The 21386-nt window shown below is 44.9% G+C and overlaps 1 protein-coding gene across 1 annotated transcript; it reads left to right on the top strand.

Annotated features, from left to right (window-relative positions):
- The first annotated feature begins 7610 nt into the window (after window positions 1-7610).
- LOC128754608 (Krueppel-like factor 3) lies at window positions 7611-20852 on the top strand. The gene is made up of 6 exons (XM_053857338.1): window positions 7611-7782; window positions 14726-14786; window positions 15062-15593; window positions 15838-15985; window positions 17893-18059; window positions 19145-20852. Exons 2-6 carry the CDS (start codon window positions 14745-14747, stop codon window positions 19324-19326), a joined length of 1071 nt encoding a protein of 356 aa, XP_053713313.1. The 5' UTR covers window positions 7611-7782; window positions 14726-14744; the 3' UTR covers window positions 19327-20852.
- Window positions 20853-21386: the final 534 nt, after the last annotated feature.

Below are 21386 nucleotides of genomic sequence, written 5' to 3'. Positions count from 1 at the left end.
ACAACTTGTGGGAGGTGCTTTGGGAGTATGGGGTGTGAGGCTCCCTATTGAGGGCTGTTTAATCTCTGTATTCCCAGAGCGGGAGTTGTGTCTGGATCCTTGGGTGCATGTCTGATGTGTTTCCAGTCGGGGTTGGGCTTTGTCTCCTGTTTTTACTTTCCATGGACAGGATTTTGAGGAGCAGCTCTGGTGTGGAGGGTTTGCAGTTTGGTGGCCTGGGGATCCAGTGACTGCTATTTGCAGATGATATGGTTCTTGTGGCTTATCACGGTGTGACCTTCAACTCTCGCTGGATCTGAGGCCATGGTTCTCAACAGGAAAAGGAGGGACTGCTCTTCCCAGGTGAGGAATGAGTTCCGGGCTCAAGTGGAGAAGTTTAAGTATCTTGTTCTCAAGTGGGGGGGTAAGGGAGTTGGAGATTGGTCAGCGAATCTGCACAGCAGGGTTGGTATTACAGTTGCTCTACTGCACCGTAGTGTGTAAGAGAGAGCTGAGCCAAAAGGCAACACTTTCTATTTACAGATCAATCTTAATCCCAACCCTCACAACGCTGTGGGTCATGACCGAAAGAACGAGGTCCCGCATACAAATGGCTGAAATAAGTTTTCTCCAGCGGGTGGCGGGTGTCTCCCTTAGAGATATGGTGAGAAGTTCTGTCACTCAAGAGAGACTCGGAGTAGAGCTTCTCCACGTTGAGATGGTTTGGGCATCTCATGAGGATGCCCCCCAGCATTTATTCCCTGTAAGGAGCATTTTCTCAGTCAAGTGTCCCACAATCACCTGAGGATCACCTCAGCTCTGCTTCACACCGCAGCTGACACACGGGGACAAATGTTGCCTCCCAGTGTTTAATGGTCTACTTTTGCCAAAGTCCCGAGCGTGCAGCGGAGCCCCCGCTGGTGACCTCAGACACAAAGCTTGACGCCCACATTATGAAAGAGTCAAACTGTGCGGAGGTCTTGCTGAGTCACAGGCTGCAAACAAGAGCAGAGCTGAAGCCAGAGGAGAGCGGAGGGATGAGCGGAGGATCCACCGTGAGTCAGTACGTGTGTGTGCATGTGTGTTCTCAGGGTGTAGCTGTGTGTTGCGCGAGGTCAGGCGCCACGGTTTGGGTGTGACTGCCAGTGTCCTGTCAGCACACAGAGCGTCTCCTGCCCCCCACCCCCGCCCCAACTCCCTCCCTCCCTCAGAGCCAGGGTGTAACCCAGGCCGATCTGTAGCCCAAGAGGGGTCCGTGCCTGTGTGTGCATGTGTGCGCGCCGCATGCAGAGACAGCAGGCTGGTCTGTGAGACAATGCAACTGTCTGTTGACTATTTCTGAGCCCTGGAGAGGAAGCGCTAGTCATTGCAGGGTGGAGACCATTCATACAGCCCCCCCACCCAAGACACACACACACACTTATATTTGTTCAGCAGTCGACTCAAGAACACACACACTGACATAATGCATTCCTCCACTGTCCTAAAAACTGCTTGACCCCAGCGCTTACATACACATTATGATGACAAACTGGACTCTTGTGAGCATCATTGGAAGGCCGTCGACTCTCTGAAAGTTTTGGAGGTCTCAGAGACAAAGTGAGCTTCTGCATAGTTGCCCCTGAGGTTCTTCTTGGTCAAATCTTGGCGGAGCATTCGGATCATCCTGAAAATGAGATCCATCCCCTGCAGCATGAGATGATCAGGCCACTTCAGTCATGGTGAGGTCAGTCTGTCCCGGGGAGAAGGAGCATTTACCACCACCTGTAATCCCCAGTTACAGGTGGGAGAATCAAAGATATAGTAACTGGGTGAGTGACCTCCTCCGGATGCCCTGAAGATGCCCACCTCAGATGTAAGAGGAGGCATCAGGAAGTCTGGGCCTAAACAGAAGAAAATGGATGCAGCTTTAATGAAAAGATGAGATGCCACATGGCAATGTGATTCGAACCACTAGGTGGCTGGAACCCTTACAGCAGAGGTGGGCAATTCAATTTCCCAAAGGGCCACATTAGCAACTGTAACTGGTGTGAGGGGCCACCATCAAAAGAAAGGCAACGATAACTACAAAACATGAACGAAAAATAGCCAAAATATATAGTTACATAACAAGGACGAAATGAACCTAACAAGATTGAACGTGAGTAAAGATATTAAGAAGTGTAAATATGCCGTGAAACCTATTGAAATATTTAATTTTCTATGCATTTAATTAGAATATAAATCAACATAACTATGGACCAGATGTTCAAGATAAAAAGGCAACTTATTTCAGTACAGGTAACATCTGACTTACAACTGGTCCGACCAACCGGTCGTAAGTCAGATTGGATGTAAGTCGAATGCCATTCAAAATAGCTGACGTGAGGGTTATAGGTACCACTGTAGTGGTAGATGGCTGTGTGAGCATGAGACGCTGGGATGCTGTGCTTAAAAAAAGCATCTTCTCGCTGTGGTCGTAAGTACAGGAGGATGTAAGTCAAGCAGGTTGTAAGTCACATGTTACTTATATATATTTTCAATATTCCTTCAATGGATTTTGTGGAACAAGAAAAACACACCACCAGTTAGGGCTGAAATGGTGGTGGTGACTAAAAGAGAAAGAACAAAAAAATAGACGACAAAAGGGCCACGAAAATAGAGGCATCAGGCTGCATTTGGCCCCCGGGCTGCACTTTGCCCAGGTGAGTCCTTCTCAAAGAATTTAAAAGGTCAACTCAGTAAAACTGTTAATCCAATCTCTGCTTGATTGTTTTATTATCTACATTAAAAAATAGAATTATTCAGTTTTCAAGTTTTATTTTTATTTTTCGTTTTTTCGCTTTCTTTCCTTTTGTCATTTATGTGAGTATTTTGAAATAAATGGACAGGAAATATAAAATGAATGACTTGCATTAACAATATTTGAATATATATACAATTAAATATGACACAATCAAACAGGGTTTTTCATCATATTATCATGGCATGATGACACATCTTTTGTTTCCGCATCATATTAAGGATTTTTTTTTCTCCATTGCCTCCATTCTTTAAGCCTGATCAAATCAAAACAGTTTATTATGTGGCTCCTTCCATCCTGAGGCGAACATGCTTCTGGAATGAATTCAACTGTATGTTTCCACCATAAAACGCAGTACAAGCAACCTTTTTATATGTTGCAACCAACGCCACATATTAGGCTTCATGAACACTGCAGTACAAAAGGAAAGGAGAGAGGCTTCAATGATAAGTGAATTAAAAACCTGTCTACTCTGTCTCTGTGCTGGTTAGAATGAAGCCTATGAAGGACTCACAGACTTTGCTACCTGGGCGTGAGGCGCTTCCTCCTTCAGGGGGTCTTCTGGTAGGCGTGCGCGTGTCTGCGTGTAGAATATGCTTTCTAGGTGTGTGTGTTTAGCCATAGTTATACTAGTCAGGACCAATTTTGGGGCAAACACCTCCTTGTGGGGCCCTTTGCTGGACCCCACAAGGTTAAACTGGAAGCCTTGTGCGACTGTTTTGGACATGCCTTCTCCACAGGATGAAGCTAGAGCGCGAGGCGTGACCAATATCCGGGACACCACTCAATCACTCCTACAGATAATTACAGTTTTCATTTAAGCTCGTCTGAGTTCAAGTCATTCAGGTCTTCTCATCTGCTGACTCATCATTTGACATGGAAGGCACCAAAGCAACTTGTTTAAAAGGCGGTTATGAACAGAGTTTTTGTTCGCAGTGGAGAAGGTATACCGTGTGTTTGCCTCTGGCCGGAGTGAGACAGAGACGCGATTGTCTTCCCAGGAGACCATAATACACTCAAGCCGACTCGTGCTCATCCACCTCACTCTCACATTTCTATATGTGAATCGGAAGCCAATTTACTGCTTCGCCTTTTCATCCTCTCCACGTTGTTAAACTTGATGCTCAAAACACACAAAATACACACTGAACATTTGCAACAGTTTGTGGCAAATGTTGCCGTGAAGCCGTTTCCATGCCAACAGCCCAAACAGTCTTCAGTCTGTTAACTAGCCGAGCATTTAGCCAGTGCTCAGGATGTTGTCAGAACACGCAGACATGAACTTTGCTCAGTTGACCACAGCTCAGAACAAATACTCCAGATTGCTGGGCGAACAGTCGTGTCCTCTCCTGCTCTGCTGCCTCGCCTGTCTCCTCACACAGACAATAGATACCATCTCCCTTTGAACTCATTGGAAACGATGACATTTCCTGTCACTTGTGATTTCTTCATTCGCTTTCTCTGACTTCTTGGGGGTGGAGGCGGCTGTGGACTCTCCCCCCGACTTTAGGAAAAACCCTGGACAGCACACCAAAACGGGGACAGCCACTCGCACACACTCACAGCTCAGCAACATGTCAGTCCAAGTCACAGACAGACTAAATGCACATTAATAAAAGAGTCTCTAACTTGTGTTACTTGTTTAGCAGGAAGTTAGCTAGTAAACCTGAAGCATCTCTGTGGTTAGTGCTAAAATACACCGTGCCCTCCAGATGAAGTGTTGACACTGATAATCTCAGCTACTTAAAGCTCTTGAGGGCCACATCAAACCACTTGGAGGGCTTGGATTGACACCGGGGTCCTGGCCCCGGTCAATGACACCAGTCGCAACCAGATTGGTTTAGTTCCCTGCTCCATCCTAGAGAATGTTCGAGTGCACATTCCTCATTTCCTGATCCCCTTTTCCAGACATGTCCAAAGTCTGGCCTGGGGGCCACTGACGGCGAATGGCCTGCCGCCTCTGTCATAAACGTTGTTGTTTGTAGCTCACAAGGCCTGTGAGCTGCAAAATTAGCCCTAACAGTTCTGTGAGGAAACAGGAGTCCAATTCGGGGGTCTTACCACCTGACCAGTAACCACGACATCATCTATCATTCTAGGTCACATCTGTCAACTGACATCATCTCAACCCCAAAATACGAACCCTGCAGAGCTCTGCTTCAACATCTGTGGGTTCAGTCACAACCCATCAGGTTCTACTTGTTCCTGACAGTAGAACAGTAACAAGTCTGGCCCGGCCTGCTCTCCATCATGCTCCCACTCTTCACTGGAAGATATCACAACACGCCACGCTCCAGTTGTCCTGGAGACGGAGGTGACCTGGATGTGTGTTCAGACTTGGAGGCTTAAGTCTGTAGTTGTGTATAAACCAACCATGAAACAGCGGTGTCACTTCACAATGGCTTGTTTCAACAACCAGCGCCAGTCCCGGGACAAACCCGGCAAGACAAGATGACAAGTGAGGCTGGGTAAGAGGTCTGGAATTCCTCATACTGAAGGAGTATTTAAGAGTCGGACGCTTGTTGAACGATCACAAGCTGAAGATCTTTGAAGCACAATTTCAGACCCAATTACTGGAAAGATGTGGAGAAGGAGCCAGAAATGGTGCCGAGGTGATTTACTTCTCTGGGGAAACTAGTGAAAGCCAAATCCAAATCAAGCTTCATGGATTTGTTAAATCTCTTTTTCAGTTTCTGGAGAGATCCCTGAGCACAATGTTGAAATAGAAACATTAAAACACCGGAGATGGCAGATACACACTCAGCCAGAGTTTCGTAATTTCAGGAAGTTTCATCAATCCATCGGTCACTGGACTTGTTTTTATTATTACATATTGATCTGTTTGTGTCAAGTGTTACCTTTTCAAGCTTAATGTTACATTTATTTATCGCTGAAAGGGAACCTGGAAGGTTTTAGCAAATGGTGTCAAAGCTTCTTAGTTTGCCTCTGTTTTGCTTCTCTGACACAAATGCTGCAAATAACTGAGAACGTTATATCAGCTGTGAGTGCAAGCGCTTCACTGTTGTGCGATTCGCTGATCATTTAGCTTCAGAAATAATATGTTTGTAATATTTTTGTAATAATAATAATAAAGATTTGTGTGTGGTTTTCACCAGACAAAACATCTTACAGCAGCAGTTAACCAACCACAGGGTCAAAATCACTTATTATTCTGTGTGAGGAGGAGTTTTTTTCCCCTCATTTTTTCTCACTTTTCATGAAAATCAAATTTCCATTTTGGAAATTGTTCAGCTTGATCTATAATCCAGGGAAGTCCCGCCTCTCCTCTGCCCGACCTGTGGCTATTATAACTTAACAGCTCTTCCACTCCATCTCAGAACAATAACATAATTACCAGTTATTTACCAGTCTTCAAGGAAGCACATACTATCGGTGTGTCACAGCCGCGAATGAAGTAAGTTGCCAAATTTAATTGTTTATTGTCATGCCTGTAACCAGTTCAGTCGCTCCGATGAGTCAGATCAGAAGGAGTTATCAGCCTATGAATAATGTTTTTAACCCTGCTGCTGCCCAGATTGTGGCATCACCAGTTATAAAACTACTTTCTTATCAGCTCACCCTTAGCCATGCTTTTATTTTGAAAACATGGCTGAGACATTCAGTGCTTGTGTACACTAGAATCTGATCGGGTTGTCCCATGACAGAAGTTACTTTGTTTTTTTGGCTCACACGTCTCCAAATCTATTTATGTATATGTTAGTTAAAAAATGGAGTTAGTGTGAGACAGAAATGGATTTGTGCATTTCAAGCAGAAAACAAAGTTTGTGGGCAAGAATGTGGTTTGACAGTATTTTCTGTTTTCAGCTGTTTTGCACAGCGTCTGACATGTCTTTTGGTAAAAAGACTGTCAGCTGCCAAGGGGGCCCTGACTGTATCATTATTAAACTCGCTATTGCATTTGTTGCCGCACATGTCAGTACGTTTGCAGACATTGTTGCGTTCTGAGCCGCTTTTCTTGTCATGAAAGCTGAATGAGAAACATCTCTTTTACAAAAGGACATTGATTGGGAAATAACAGTGATCAGGTTTCTATTTATGTTGTGTTGTGTTGTGTTTATTTCTTTAAATTATTTTACTATTAGAAAATATTTTTATTTAATTGTTTCCCTGCTCATTTCTGTAATTATGGTTTTTAATGTGTTTGTCAGCTTCTTTCCCTGTGTTTTTCTTTTCAGAAATGTCAATGTTCTGTTTATATTTAACGGTAGACTTCACTCTGTTTACCAAGTTTATTCATTTTGTTGTATACTTTGCTTTCCTGTCTTTTTGAGTTTATGATTTTCTTTTTTGTGTTTCAACATGATTGATAGCATTTTAAACAGTCGTTTTTTTACAGTATTTTTTTGCCCGTTTCCCACAGCAGTGAATTGCATTTGACAGATAAATGTTTAATAATAAAACATATCAATGTAGTTTTATAGAAATGTATCTGTAATTAAAATGATTTTCAAATGTAGGAAACAGGACACGTAGAATTGCATTTTAACTCATGTATAAAGTAGATGACTTAAACTTAAACAGATTTGTAATTTTCCTTATTCTAGCTCTTATATTTTACTTCTTTTTTGTTTTAATTACATGTATTTATTTAGTTTGTTTGTGTTACTCGGTACAGTACATTTGTACAAAGTACATTCGTATTGTTTGTTCAGCTGTCTCTTATAATGCAGACTGAACAACAACTTGATATTAGCCAACTATAGTGAACAAGCATCTGCTCAACTTGAGAGGAAGTGCACTCCGCGCGACCCCGCCCTGGTCCCGCCCAACGGCCCGACCCCGTGGAGAAAACGGACAGCGGATCATGTGACAGGAGCAGAGCGTGAGCACCGCAGACGGCCGATACACACTCATCCCGAGTTTCGTCATTTTCGGTGGACTTGTTTTTCAGACTTGCTGTCACAGACTGCGCCACTTCTTTCGGGAATTAATAGAGTTCGGAGCCGCTTATCCCGGCAGCAGCGGAAGCAGAGGTCCAACTACAGGAACGGAACCACAGAGTGAGTGGGACCCGCAGAGTGTGTCTCGGCTATTGTGAAATTAACGGGGTGCTTAGAACCTTTGCTGTAGATCTGCCTCAATGGCCACTGGATACAAACGTGGTCATGTTCAATCTGTGTGATCCACTTCCTTCATTTAAATTTCTTATCAGATTGTTTCGTGAGAACTGAAGTTATTTAAGAGTGCTAGATTTTCACATTCTTGCTTACGCTTTATTTTGTCTCAATTTTGTTTCTCCAGAGCCCTTCAAAGTTTTTTTCCAATGTAATTATTTTTCTTTTATCAAAAATCTTGCCAACGATTACCATCATTTGGAGATTAGTTTTTTAGAAAGTAATAACTGTATAACTGAATTGTGGGACATTTACTCCTGCCGTCCATGTCATGTGTGTTAAAACTAGTTTTGTACTGACATTTTAAATCCCCTTGAGTCGTGATCTTAGTTCGCCTTTGGTTCCTGTAGTCTAGCAAAGGTGAGGCACATGAGAGGTTCCTTTGCTAGAGTGCAGGTGCAGCATTGCCGTCTTTGATGAGACATGGCTTCAGCTTGCTCCACACTGAGACTCTGAGGACTTTCTACCTTCTTAAAAGAAGAGAAGAGATGCCTGTATGTGCACTGGAGTTTGACCAGTCAAGACAGAAGTATGAAAAGGAGCTCTCTATCCAGCGTCTGGAGCTGCTCTGAAGTCAGAACAATGAGTGTCGGAAGCGACAGGTGTGTGTGTGTGTCGGGTGGCACCTGAGCCGCCCGGCCCCTCCTCATCCTTCACAGTCCACATCTCCTTCCCGCTGCTGGTGGGCGTGTGTTTCTCTCGGTCTCTGTCTCTCTGTTTCCTGTGCTTTGTTTCAAGGCTGAGGCTTGCGTCACACATTCCACTTGGCATATGAAGCCCTTATCCTGTTTAGAGCCTGGAGTGAGAGCGAAACAGGGAGAGAGGAGGGGGCAAGAGGGATGTTGGGGGGGTGGAATGAGGGCGCCCTCTCAGCCTCTATTTGTTTCAGCAAGAGTGTTTATGACTATTCACCATGTCTTGTTTGTTGTCCTTGCACACAGAGAACACCATCCGTTCGTCTCTATTTCTGAACGTTGATCTTATCTAGGGGAACAAAAAGCACACACAAAAAAGGCCATGTCCTGGGGAACATTTGGGCTAAACATTAAGCCGCTGATGCTCCGTAAGTGGAAGCGAAGCACAGTATGGACGTGGGCCAGACGTGAACTTTAAAAGCCCTTACGTGTTGCCAGACCTTCTCCATGCCAACACCGGCTCCCACAGTGCCCGAACGTCTCTCGACCCACTGGGTCGGACCACTTTGAGAGCCACCGCGCCCCTGTCTCATGTTTGAGGCTCACAAAAGTTTTGTCATACTTTGGTGGAAACCCACTTTGCTCTTTTCCCAGTTTCTGTCTCAACCTTGTTCTTTCCACTTACATTTCGACATAGTTTGCTCGGAGCGGCTGTTTTCTTTACACTTTCTCTCCTTCCATTACCCCCTCTCTCCTCTCATTCTTTGGGTATGAGGAGGTACGCTGTTGTTAGGGGGGGTCGGACAGGAAACCACAGGCCCCCCGCAGCAGCTCTTGCCTTCTCCTCCTCCCTCTCTTCTTTACACCCCCTGACCCATCACACGGAGTGGAAATAATAACAGCCAGGCTGAAGTCGGAGGGCTTCCGCTCCTCCGCTAGGTCCTCCGGGGCAGACCCTCTCCTCCCGGACCCTCTGTCGTCTGGAAAGCTTCAACCCTTTGCTCTCTTTGACAAGTTTGTTAAGAGGTGTGCATGCATGTCGATGTCAGATGATTGGGAGCTCAGAAGTGTGTTTGTGTGCCTGATGATGGATCCTGTTTCCTCTCCCCTGCTCTTGGCCCCCACTAGCTTCCCCCTGAGGTCTTCAGGCTGCAGGAGAGGGTCTCGGCTCAAGTTTGACCGCTTCGCTTGGAGTCGTTGAGGAATGGCGCCAAAAACAGTAGACATGCAGTCATAAAGTTTCAGGGCTAAATATGGTGTACTTACGCACGACTCAATGCTCAACTCTCTCTCGCTCTTTCTGAATCGTAGAAAAGAAGCTGCCCGTGACCTAAACATCTCATCGACATCCAGAATCACAGCAGCGCTAAGCTAGTACCTTGCATTCCTGCATCTGCATTGACATAAAGGTTGTGAATTAACTGAAGGGAAAAGTCCTTGTTTAAAGAGTAGTGTGAGAATCCAAGTTATTTAAGTGAGTACAATTTAAAAAATACATCTAAAACATCTTAATATGGAGGATAGCAAGTACATTAAATTGGAAAGCTCTAAGAGAAACTCATTTTACTTGAAATAACCAAATATAATCTCCAAACAAAGATGATACTTGGCTTAGTATTTCTTTCAAAGGACTGTCCAGATGTTAGGTTTAGCAAGATTTAATATTAATCTCTGGCTGTTGCCATGAGCTCACTGTAGTGCCTGAAAAACCAAATAAAAATTTAATTGTGAAAATCAGAATCAGCAAATACTGTTACTAATATATGGAATCATAAACTTGTTGTTCAGTTATGGTGCATAATAAGTGAGTAGTAAGTTTTTGTTCATTTTACGGTTTGAGGATGAACATTGCTTTTTTAAGATTAATGTTCCTCAATTCAAACATGGGAAATTTTGATATTTTCTCTGTTCAAATGCTACGAAATCTGATGTTCTTGCACAGGGCTGGATTACCGCTGATTATCTCTTTTAATAATGACTTTAATAATGAAATGAAACCACTGATTCAAGCTCAGCTCGACTGAAAGGCTGGTTACGGGAGATGGAGGTGAAGGGGTACTAGCTGGCCGCCTTGTTGAGTCATCCTGAGGGGGTCATGTTGCGGGGTGTGACGATGCAGTGAGGCATGGGTCAGTCCGCAGCAACATGTGCTGCTTCACTCTGTGTGGATCATGTTCTGGAGCTCAGCAGCAGAGAGGGTGAAAGCGGGGGGTAAAGCGAGGAGGGGAGTCTGTGGTGTGTGTGTGTGTGTTGCTTGTTCTTGGACAAAGCTGTTGTCTAGAGGTTTCTGGTCTCTCTGGTGATCTCATCATCTACGGCCCTTTACTGTGCGTGTGTGTGTGTGAGTCTGTAATAATTTAGTCCGCTTTGTGAGTTACTGTGTCCATTCTGTTGAGCTAGCAGAAACTTTGTGTGTATCTGTGTGTGCACAGTTGCGTTTGTGTCTATGCTCGAGTGGAGCGCCAGTAGCCACAATATTTTCCCTCTTCTGTCACATTGTTCTATATCATGCACAGAGAAGTGTGTGTGTTTGTGCGGTTCAGATAGGAAAAGCGGTGAAGGGTGAGTGGGGGGGTCGGGAGAGGGTTGAGGAAGTGTTTATCGAGTGGGTTGGGATTGAGTACACAGTAGCTCCACTGACCTAGAAGGACAATATTTGCTGACCACACTTGACATGCACAAACACACACACACACACATACGTTGCACACTGATGATTACGAAATTCACTTGTGGAATAGCTTTTGTGTGTCCCTTTGCCGGTCACCAATCCAGTGTTTTTATAAATCTTATGTGGCAGGGTTCGCCGCAGTGCTGTATCGTAACAAGAACTGCCCCCCATCTTGACCAGCCTCTCCCATTTACGAAAACTCACTCTATGATGCGGCTTGTTCCCTGAGTTGTTCAAACCAACCCAGCCTCGCTGCCATGGCGTGATATATTGACTTTGGGAAATTGACTTTTGCGTCTTATACTGACGAAAAAAGCAGCCTTCAGTGTTGCATGTTGACGCATTAGGCTTTCAATTGAAGCACATGTTGGGGTTAGGTAGGGATGAGGCTCCTTTCATTCTACATACAGCAACGTGTCAATTGCTGTCTAAAGCCCGTCAAACTGCTTTGCGTTTCAGTCATGGTAGCAGTATATTACGCCATGGCAGTGAGGATGTGGCCTTTGTGGAAAATGTTGGTGAGGCGATTGCATGGTGTTAAGTTTTGACCTAAGAAATAGAAGAAGAAGTGTGTCACGTGTGTCTGTGTCGACATCTGAAGTGCACTATCCTGAGGCGTCTGTAATTCTACGTCCGTCCTGTAGAGGTCCTTGTGGTAACTGGACCAAGTGCGTAACAAAAAAGCAGCAAGTTTCAATGCGCCTATTATTGAACATTTTCAACTAATACTACTGCACATCACCTTACTTGCATACTGCAATGTATCACTTTGTTATGTCTGTATTGGAATGTGCGTCGTATCGCCTGATTCCAGCCAATACACAGCTCTAGACCCCAGAGAATGTAGAACGTGTGCCATTTTAGTCATGAAAACAGCAACATCGGCCAAAAACCATGCGTCCCATTGAGAGGCTGGTGCCGGTCCTATGCACGGCCTACATTTTCTCTTGCTGCAGTATGCTTTGCTTTAATGAATCTCATTGTAGTCAAGAGCTGCCTGTGCGGAACTTGCGTTGAAAGCTGGTGGTTGGAGCTGAGAAGTGGTTCATGAATCCATTCCAGCTTCCAAATGTTTCTTCACATCAGCATTTGAGAGCAACATGCAATTACTAGCCATAAAGGATGATGTCATCTGTGTGTGATACTGAGGAAACTCGTAAAATGTCCTGATGAAACTTCAGTCTCGGGCGGTTGGGCTTGAATGACTGTCTGTTGCAACAGTGTATTCGTCTTCTTTGTCTTTCGAAGCTTCCCAGGAAGAGTTGCCACAGTCTGCCTTTTTATGAACCTTCCTGGTTCCACTCTCCTTTATCCTGGTCTTTGTCCCTCGCTCCTCCCCACGCGTCCAAACCATCACCTCTCTTGTGTGTGTCTTTGGGTGTTCTCGAGAAAATTGTCGCTTCACAGTATCATCATTGAATGTATCCACTCATAGTTGATTCATTACTTGGCTTCAGTTCAGGTTTTAAATGCTCACTCTCTTGTTGATCTGGGGAAGAGTGGCACTGCTGTCTCTTGGCGTCTGATATCTCAAACCCGCCTGACATCGCAGACGTTGATAATGATTTGCTCCTGACTGAAGAGCAGCTCTGTCAACAAGTTTCAATTTGCTCTCTCTGTTTACTAAGCCAGTGCGGGTCGGACTGTGGTAGGTTTGTAGTTACACGTTTCTTAAGGTCGCCCCTCTAGCGGCGGCGATGGTCCGCTGTGGTAATGTCATGAGTTCCACACACGATATGGCCTGCAGGAACTCCTGTGAGGCGGTTGAGTTTACATGGCAGCACTCAAGAGACTTTTCGCTCCACCAGTACGCATATGCAACATCATGTTCCCTTTGACTTGAAACATTCTGTGGGGAGGTTGTCTCTTCGAGGTGTACACTAAAAATCGGTGCTATATATAGGCCGAAATGATAGAAACATTATTTTAATATCATGTTTCTGTCACATACAAAAGGCTCTTATAATACCATCATTATTGTGCTGTACTTATTTTGTTGTTGTTATAGTGCTGTCTTACATTGACATGACAATATTGATACATAGTACTATGATGATATACAAGGGTTTAATTTTAGTTAAACCAAAATATTAGTTTTTAAAAACTTTAATTGTGAATGATTTAACATGATGCTGAATAGATAAATTTATTATATAACATTATTTGAATTAATATTTTTCTCAAGTTTTATAACTTCTAATAAAAAGTGGCGATTTACTGTCGGAGCCATGTTGGTCTTGAGATGTGATTCATGAAAACGGTTGGTTGCCATCACATGCTCCCTCCTATAGCACAAGTGGGTCAGCTCTGGTGGTGTTTGTGCTCCCTTGCTGCTCTTATTGCCAAATTCATGACCCAGTATAGAACAACGGCTTGACCTCAAACTGAACCGCCAAACAATTCAAGCCCAGATTAAAAAAGGCACACACAGCCTCCACCTGACTCTTTGTTTCTCTGGAGCCGAGTCAGGGCGAGGCCGCCGCCACCGCCGCCGTCATGTTCACACCCTTCCTGACCCAGTCGACATCCTGCCCCGGCTCACGGCCTGCACATGTGCTTATTTGTCACATGTTTGTTAATAATTAAATCCTGCCTTTCTCTGGACTGTGTACTCAATGGTTAGGGTTACTTTCACAACCGACGCCAACACAACGGAACTATTGAGTAAATGGAGACAGCTTTTCCCACAAACACACAACAGGATGTGTGTTAATAATTGTCATTCTCTGACGGGAGCACATCCCCGGGGCTGTCGCGTCACACACATGCCATTTTTGCAGCCGTGTGTCTCACTCACTGACTGCCTCGGCCGCACAGCCGTGCAATAGATGTGAGGTGAAGGCTGGAGCTGTGAGGAGGGCAGGGAGAGCAAAAATGTCACCTTGTCTGCCGTGATTTACGGTGAGAAGTCAGACTTCAGGCACCTATACTTAGCCAGACACACCCTGCGAATCCTCCGATTTTTGGGTGTGTTTGTGAGACTGTCGCTTCCGCTCTTGAGTCATCACTTATTAATGACTGTAAAGCCATTAATAAGCCCTTATATATAAACACCGTAATTGTCTTACTAAAAACGGAAAATTAAAAAGTCCTCTGTTTTTAACCATTTGTTGTTTTGTTGCCTGGTATTAAGTATTCAACTGCCCTACGTTAACATTATTTGACAGTAAGATTGTGGATTTTTTACATTTAAATTGATTATGATTAATGTAAATCGTGTAGCAGCTATGACAAGTCAAGAACAATGTCTCATAAACAAGTTTTTATTAAAAGTATTTGGATGAATGTTTGGTGTGTGGCCATTCAAGGCAGATGTGGAAGGAAACGGAGATCATTCATCTTCAGTTTAGTGCTCCTTCTGACATAATAAACGTTACACTGTCATTCAAATTCACGGGTCATAAAGTGAAGGTTGTCTCCCGACGCTGGTCCTCATGACTCAGCTTGACACGTCCCTTTCCTCGGCCACTTGCCGAAGCCAGTCACCTGGATCCAGGGTCTAAAGCTGTGTTTTGATCTGCAGGTGCCTGGCCCGAGCAGCCATGCTGATGTATGACTACCCTCTGAAGACAGACATGGAGACGGTAAGTGTGTTTGTGCACCGTTCATGTCTGGGCTTGTTCCCTTCCCTAACTTTGACCTATACACACACACACCACTGTTAGGTGTCTAGACAATCTGGTTCCCACATTCCGTCTCTTCCTGGACAAACAGGCCGCTGCTCTACTGTGGACATTTGCATACAATGACACTTCCCAGCAGCAGTGGAGTGGAAACTCACACTCACTCTGGTGTGAAGCTGAAAAACAGGTCTCCAGCTTGCCCGCTATCTGACTGGTCTTCATCTGCTCCTTCGCAGTCCTTCTTCTCATCCTTGGTGAAAACCCCAGAGCAGTACGGCGTCATCTTCCCCCACCCGGCCCACATCTACCACCCGACGCACATGCACGCGTTCGCTCAGTCCCCCAGCAACCCGCCGCACGCGCAGCTGGAGCCAGTGGACCTGTCGCTCAGCAAGCGCTCCACCTCGTCCTCCTCCCCTCCCTGCTCCTCCTCCTCCTCCTCCTCCTCCTCTCCAGCCTCCTCACAGAGCTCCCCACCGTCCCCATACAGCTCAGGGAACCGCTCCTCCCCTCGGTGCTCACCTCAGCTGTCCCACATGCGATCCTCGCCCTCCCACGTTATCCCGCCGCCCACAGCATCGCTGTCCTACCCCACCGTGGTGGCTCCCCTCATCAGCTCCAGCTCAGGTAAAGGGGTCATGATGTCTCCCGTCATGGTGCCGCTGTCCGTCCTCTACCCCTCCCCCCTGCACCTGCATCAGCCCATCATGGTGAGCCCACACGTCATCACCGAGGAGGACGCGCAGCGGAGCAGAGAACACAAGACAGGTGAGGTGCCCAGTTGAATTTCATATGACGGTAACTGCCGTCTTCGATCACAGGTGGTGATGCTGATTTTATTTCTGTATTTGGTTGCTGCGCTTTACAAACTCAGACTGTGGTTTGACTCTCTCATGTCTGACGCGACAGACGTCTTCACTGCTCACCTATTCTGACATTAACCAGCCGTTCTCTCGCTGAAGACTCTTGTCTGGTCTTTGGAAGACCTGATGTGTAACTGCGTTCTTTGCAGTCCAAACTACAAACCCGATGGAGCTAACAGGAGAGGAGCTGGACCTGCACAAGTCCATCAAAACAGAACCTCGTCCTGAACTCATCCACGAGCATCACAGCAGCCATGACCTGAAGTCCACAGCCATCCGGATACAGCGGGAGTTTGAGTGAGTCCAGACCCTCATGTGTATAATGGACCGTTCGATTGGCTTCATATCACGTCTTCCTACTCTCGAAGAAATAACTGTATGCTGGTAACACGTCATAGTCCAAGAATGTTTGGTAGTGTGTATTATACTTCGGCTGTGTGGCCCCGCCCTCCTGCATCCTGTAGTTATCAGGGTGTACACACTGTCAGGGCGTTGTTTTCACCCTGCCAACCATGCGGGTGGAACTACTTTCATCATCCCTTTGGTGCGTGAGAATTCATGCATAGATGCACCGCAACTCACCGGAGCACAGTACAGTATGTGTGGTGATGCTGTAAAGCTACCACGTAGCCCGTGCTGCCAAATGGTGAAGTTTGAGGAGGGTGTGCAGGTACGCTGACTTGTGTCTACGTGTGTGTGTTAAGTCTTAAGGGATATTTGGCACATTCCTCCACTGATTGTGGAGTGATTCATGTTTCAACACTGAGCACCTGCTATCAACTGCCACACACAAGCACGCACGAAAACACACGTGCAGCCAGACGCCCTCATCACACACACACTCACACACATACATGTTATGTTTTTATGTTTTGCGGGGACATTTCATTGACTTTCATGCTTTCCCCTCCGTCCCCACCTAAACCTAACCATCCAAAACAAGTGGCTCACCTAAACCAGGGCCTAAACCGAGCTTAAATTCAATTCTAATGTCCCTGTTATTTTGAAATTTTGATTCTAAAATTGAGGCTTAACCTTGTAGGGACTGGCAATGGGTCCCCACAAGTATAGCTATACATTACATTATACACACACACACACACACACCTGTTTTATTGTGTTTCTGTCCTTGTGGGGACATAACCCTAAACCTAACCATTCCAAACACATGGCCCACCTTAACCAGGACTTTGAACCAAACTTAGGCTTAACCTCGTAGGGTCCAGCCAAATGTCCCCACAAAGTCAAATAGTCCAACTAGGGGTGAAGGTTGAACGGCCCTCAAAAGGGTAGTGTTTTGTCAAGAATTGGTCCCCACAAAGTAGGATAAACAAGCCCACACACGCGCAGGCCCTCAGAAACAGACACACCCAGAATCACAACCATACAGTTGACTCTCAGAGGATCAAGTGCACTGAAAGTACATGCACAACTATCTGACTGAAATACAATCTTTCGACTCCTGTGTTGTGGGAGCTCTCGCACACTCAAGCACACACACACACACACACGCACCTGTGTTTTCACATGTTTTCCAGAATACTGAAATAAGCTGTCACACACAACAGAACTCAGTAAAATGAATGTATATCCAAACATAAACTCACTACCGGCGTATTCACTACAGCACTGTTGTGTTTCTTTCAGTCTTGAAATATTAACACTCACTCATGGAGACACACGCTCTCACTTTGCCAGTCAAATCACACTCACAAATAAAACAAGCTGACACAGGAACTGACTAACATATAGATAATACCATAGGTGTATGCACAAAATCACGACAGTGTAATCTGCCTATACTTCACTGACACAAGTGAACACATGAGGATCAGCAGAACAAACATGCTAAAGTGTGTGTCACGTGTAGCTGCACACAAACTACTTGTTGTTGTCCTTGAAGAAGCACGTACACTCGCACAGAGATGCTCCAATACTCCGGGTGCACTTGCACTACTTCAACTCATAGGGGAGTGTCGCTGACCTCATCTGTTGATGATGGAAATGGAGAGGCAGCTGAGGCTAGTTTGGCCAGTATTGAGGAGCGCTGACGCAGCTGCCTGGAACCAGTCAGGTGGAGCCAACTTCCTTCTCCGTAGACGTTCTTTCTTCTCAGGAAGTCAGAGGGAACTTGATCGCTGCTCCGACAGGACAGCAGCGCCCTCTGCCGGATTGTTTTCTAACCCGCCTCTGTCTTTCTGCAGGGGAAACAATCCATCCGTCATAGTTCACTCCCGAACCAGTCACCCTCTGCCCGCAGACTCTCCAGACTCTCTGAAGAAGAGACGGATCCATCGCTGTGACTTCAACGGCTGCAACAAAGTCTACACCAAGAGCTCGCACCTTAAAGCACACCGCCGCACGCATACCGGTGAGATGTGCTTGCTAACTCTGCTGGCTGTAGCTTCCACAGCAGCTCGCAGGTTTTGGTTGAGGAGGTCTCAGCTTGCTAAACTGGTATGGGACACGTGTCTAACTCTTGGCTTGGCTCGGCCGTTCATTGGCCCCTCACATGACCGGTTAGTTCTGGTTTAAATAAACCTGTCTCACAAGACAAAACCTCCGTTTTCTAATCTTCTACTTGGGACCTCAGGCAACACATTACATCTTTCCCGATGATGATGTCATGAGTTCCTCCCAAAACAGGATGAGTCTAGACTTATTAATGAGTGAAAAACAGCTTCCGAAGTAGCCTGCCACGCATCAGTCCATGGATCTTTTTGAACGTGTTGACTGTGTTTATGATCAATTTGATGCTGTTGATTATGTGACAAAAAGTCATTATACAGTTTTATGTACCCTGTATTATTAAATAAATAAATTTATTATTATCTCCTTTTAGACAATTTCCTGTTACACAATCAGGGAAAATTATGAATCTATTTTAGACTACATTTCAGATAGACATTAAATAAAATCGTATTTTTGGGAACAGAAATGATAAATATGATATAAATTTAAAGAAATCCAGAAAATGCCTAAATTTGATGCAGGTAAATGGGATTTGGGTTTCTTTTGCTGATATTGTCCTTCAGTTCTGAACACCGATATCAGATTCTGTTTAAACTACTTTTACCTGTGGAGGAACAACGTTTACAGACTTTAATGTGAATGTAGTTCGGCCAGTGACTTGGTGTGTTTGACATTTTAGAGTGTGAGACGTGGCACAGGTAAAAATGATTTGACTCTAGAGTGTGTCCCATGTGACAATGAAAGCATTTATTGAACCTGATTCTGTAGAAAGGACTTCTCGTGAAAGCATCTGAAGACGGTTATTATCTATCAACTGAAAGCAGGAGCGGGCGCCTTGCTTGCCACTTAAAATAACAGTTAGTCAATGAAGAAGAAGCAGGAGGGCTTGTTGCGAGCCAGCCATTCCAATATAAATCTCTTCCTGAAAACACCCTGGCTGTGCGGCAACCTGTTGCTGACCGTTCTGTGCCTTCCTGGTTGCAGGTGAGAAACCCTACAGGTGCATGTGGGAAGGCTGCACATGGAAGTTTGCTCGCTCCGATGAGCTGACGAGACACTTCCGCAAACACACAGGAGTCAAACCCTTCCAGTGTCCTGACTGTGAACGCAGCTTCTCCCGCTCTGACCACCTGGCCCTGCACAAGAAACGTCACCTCCTGGTGTGAAGGTTGCCGCTGGACTCTTGAACAACATGCCTTGGACTGGGGAAGGACAGTTGCTCAGGGGGGATTTGACACTTTGTATCTCTGTAACTGTGGGTGTTTTATCGGGCCAGGGATCCGTCCAGGCTCTAAAGGAACTTCAGCAGCTCAGCTGGCCTGAGTGTAGCGCCCTCCTTTGGCTCTTGCTTGAAGCACACAAAGCTTGATCATATATCTGTTCCTCTGCCTGCGATATTGTTCACAAGCTATGCAAACATAATGTGAAACTCTCCGGAATGTATCCCTCCACAGCCAGCGTGGATGTAACAGACGTCCACTCATATCTCCACACACCACACCTGCCTCTTCTTCATGAAGTAGAACGGAATCAGTGAAAAAGAAGCTCACATTTCTTGTACATAAGTTGCAGTCAGCAGTAGGTTTCAGTGGGTTCAACTCTCGATGTTTGAAAAAGGTGTTATTAAAATGTGAATGTTTTGCCGCGGGGCATTGATGCTGTGGGGAGGAAGTGATGCCACAGTTGGTTTCATGTTGGTCATCGTCGCTACTCGTCGTGAAGTGTGATATCCAGTTCACCGTGATCAATTTGGGCTCTCCATGGTGACAGTTTTGTTTCTACAAGTCACTTCTGAACAGGCTGGAATCATCTGTCTCCAGCAAATATGTCCAGTCAGTCGAACACCGTGATCCATCAGCACTGAACATTTGCTTTGATCCACCTACAGGTGACGTCCGCGCTGCAATGTTTTACACATCAACTTGACGCCACTTCCTGTCTTCGAGTTTGCACTTTATACACAAAACATTCCAAATTTATTTGAGTTTTTTTCTCCGTCATACATCTGCCGGTCAGTTGTGCACAGAGTTTCACATGCAATTACTGTCAAGCGTATCCGCTCAGTGGATCGGCTCTCGGATTTTCTTCGCCATTTTTACATGTATGAGTTTGTTGACGACTAATATAAGTGGTAATATATATATATATATATATATATAAATATATATACAGTATATATATGTATATTTTATGTGATTATTAGACTGAACGGGCAATAAAGGTTTCTATTAAGCATGATTTTTGATACTCTCATATCAATGGCTATTACACATTTTTATAAAACTGTGCCTTTACTCAACTTTTTTCCACCTGTGTTGCTCATTCAAAGGGAACCTGATGAACTGTGAATCGTGTGCAGGTCTATTTGCCATTCCGCATTTATTTGAAAAAGAATACTCTCACCTCTTAATAAACATATTAATATTATTCACAGAAAGGAATATTGTGTGGATCTTTGACTGTTCACCTGTACTGCTGCAGGGCTGTTGCATCCTCTGTCATCCTGCAACTTATGAGTCATCACTACCAGTCAGCCTGGTGACAGGTTTCCTCTTCATGCTCTCCATGACCACATCCATGACCCTCACTGTCTCTTAACCATGTGGAGCTATTTCACAGCTTATGGGTTTGAATTCCTCATTCTCAGGAATGGCTGGAATAATTCAGAAAAATATGTAAAAATAAATATTACTGGAAATAAAGGTGGAGATGTACGCATCATTATCTTGCCTCTACTGTATATTTTTGTATAGCCATATAATTCATTCTTACTTATATTGATTATAATAATATTTAATGATGTTTATAATGATTATAATTCCAGTTGTGGCATGTCATGTAGTGAAAAAAAAAACAAAACAAAATGAAAACTTCATAAAATACAATACAGTCACTCAATAAAGATAAAAGATTATTATCATGAGTAATAATATTCACCTTGCATGTGAAGGTTAGTGAGATGATTTTTTTTTCTTAAATACATAAAAAAAGAGGACCACACACTTTTACCCAATGAACTGAGCTCCTCAGCTCGCCTCCAGAAGCGATGTTCCCAACCGCAGTGCTCTCTGTGTTGTACAGTAGAACGCGGTGCCAAAGCAGGATCTGGAACAAGCACGTCATTGGCGGTGCTCATGATGGGGCCACGGACCCATGGACACACTGAAGAACGTGATGTTGGATGAAGAGGCTCGCTCTCACTCTCACGAAGTAGCGCACCTTAAAC

The sequence above is a fragment of the Synchiropus splendidus genome, chromosome 2, assembly GCF_027744825.2.
Source record: "Synchiropus splendidus isolate RoL2022-P1 chromosome 2, RoL_Sspl_1.0, whole genome shotgun sequence".
NCBI classification, from domain to species: domain Eukaryota; kingdom Metazoa; phylum Chordata; class Actinopteri; order Syngnathiformes; family Callionymidae; genus Synchiropus; species Synchiropus splendidus.
This window is presented reverse-complemented; position numbering and strand designations above follow the sequence as displayed.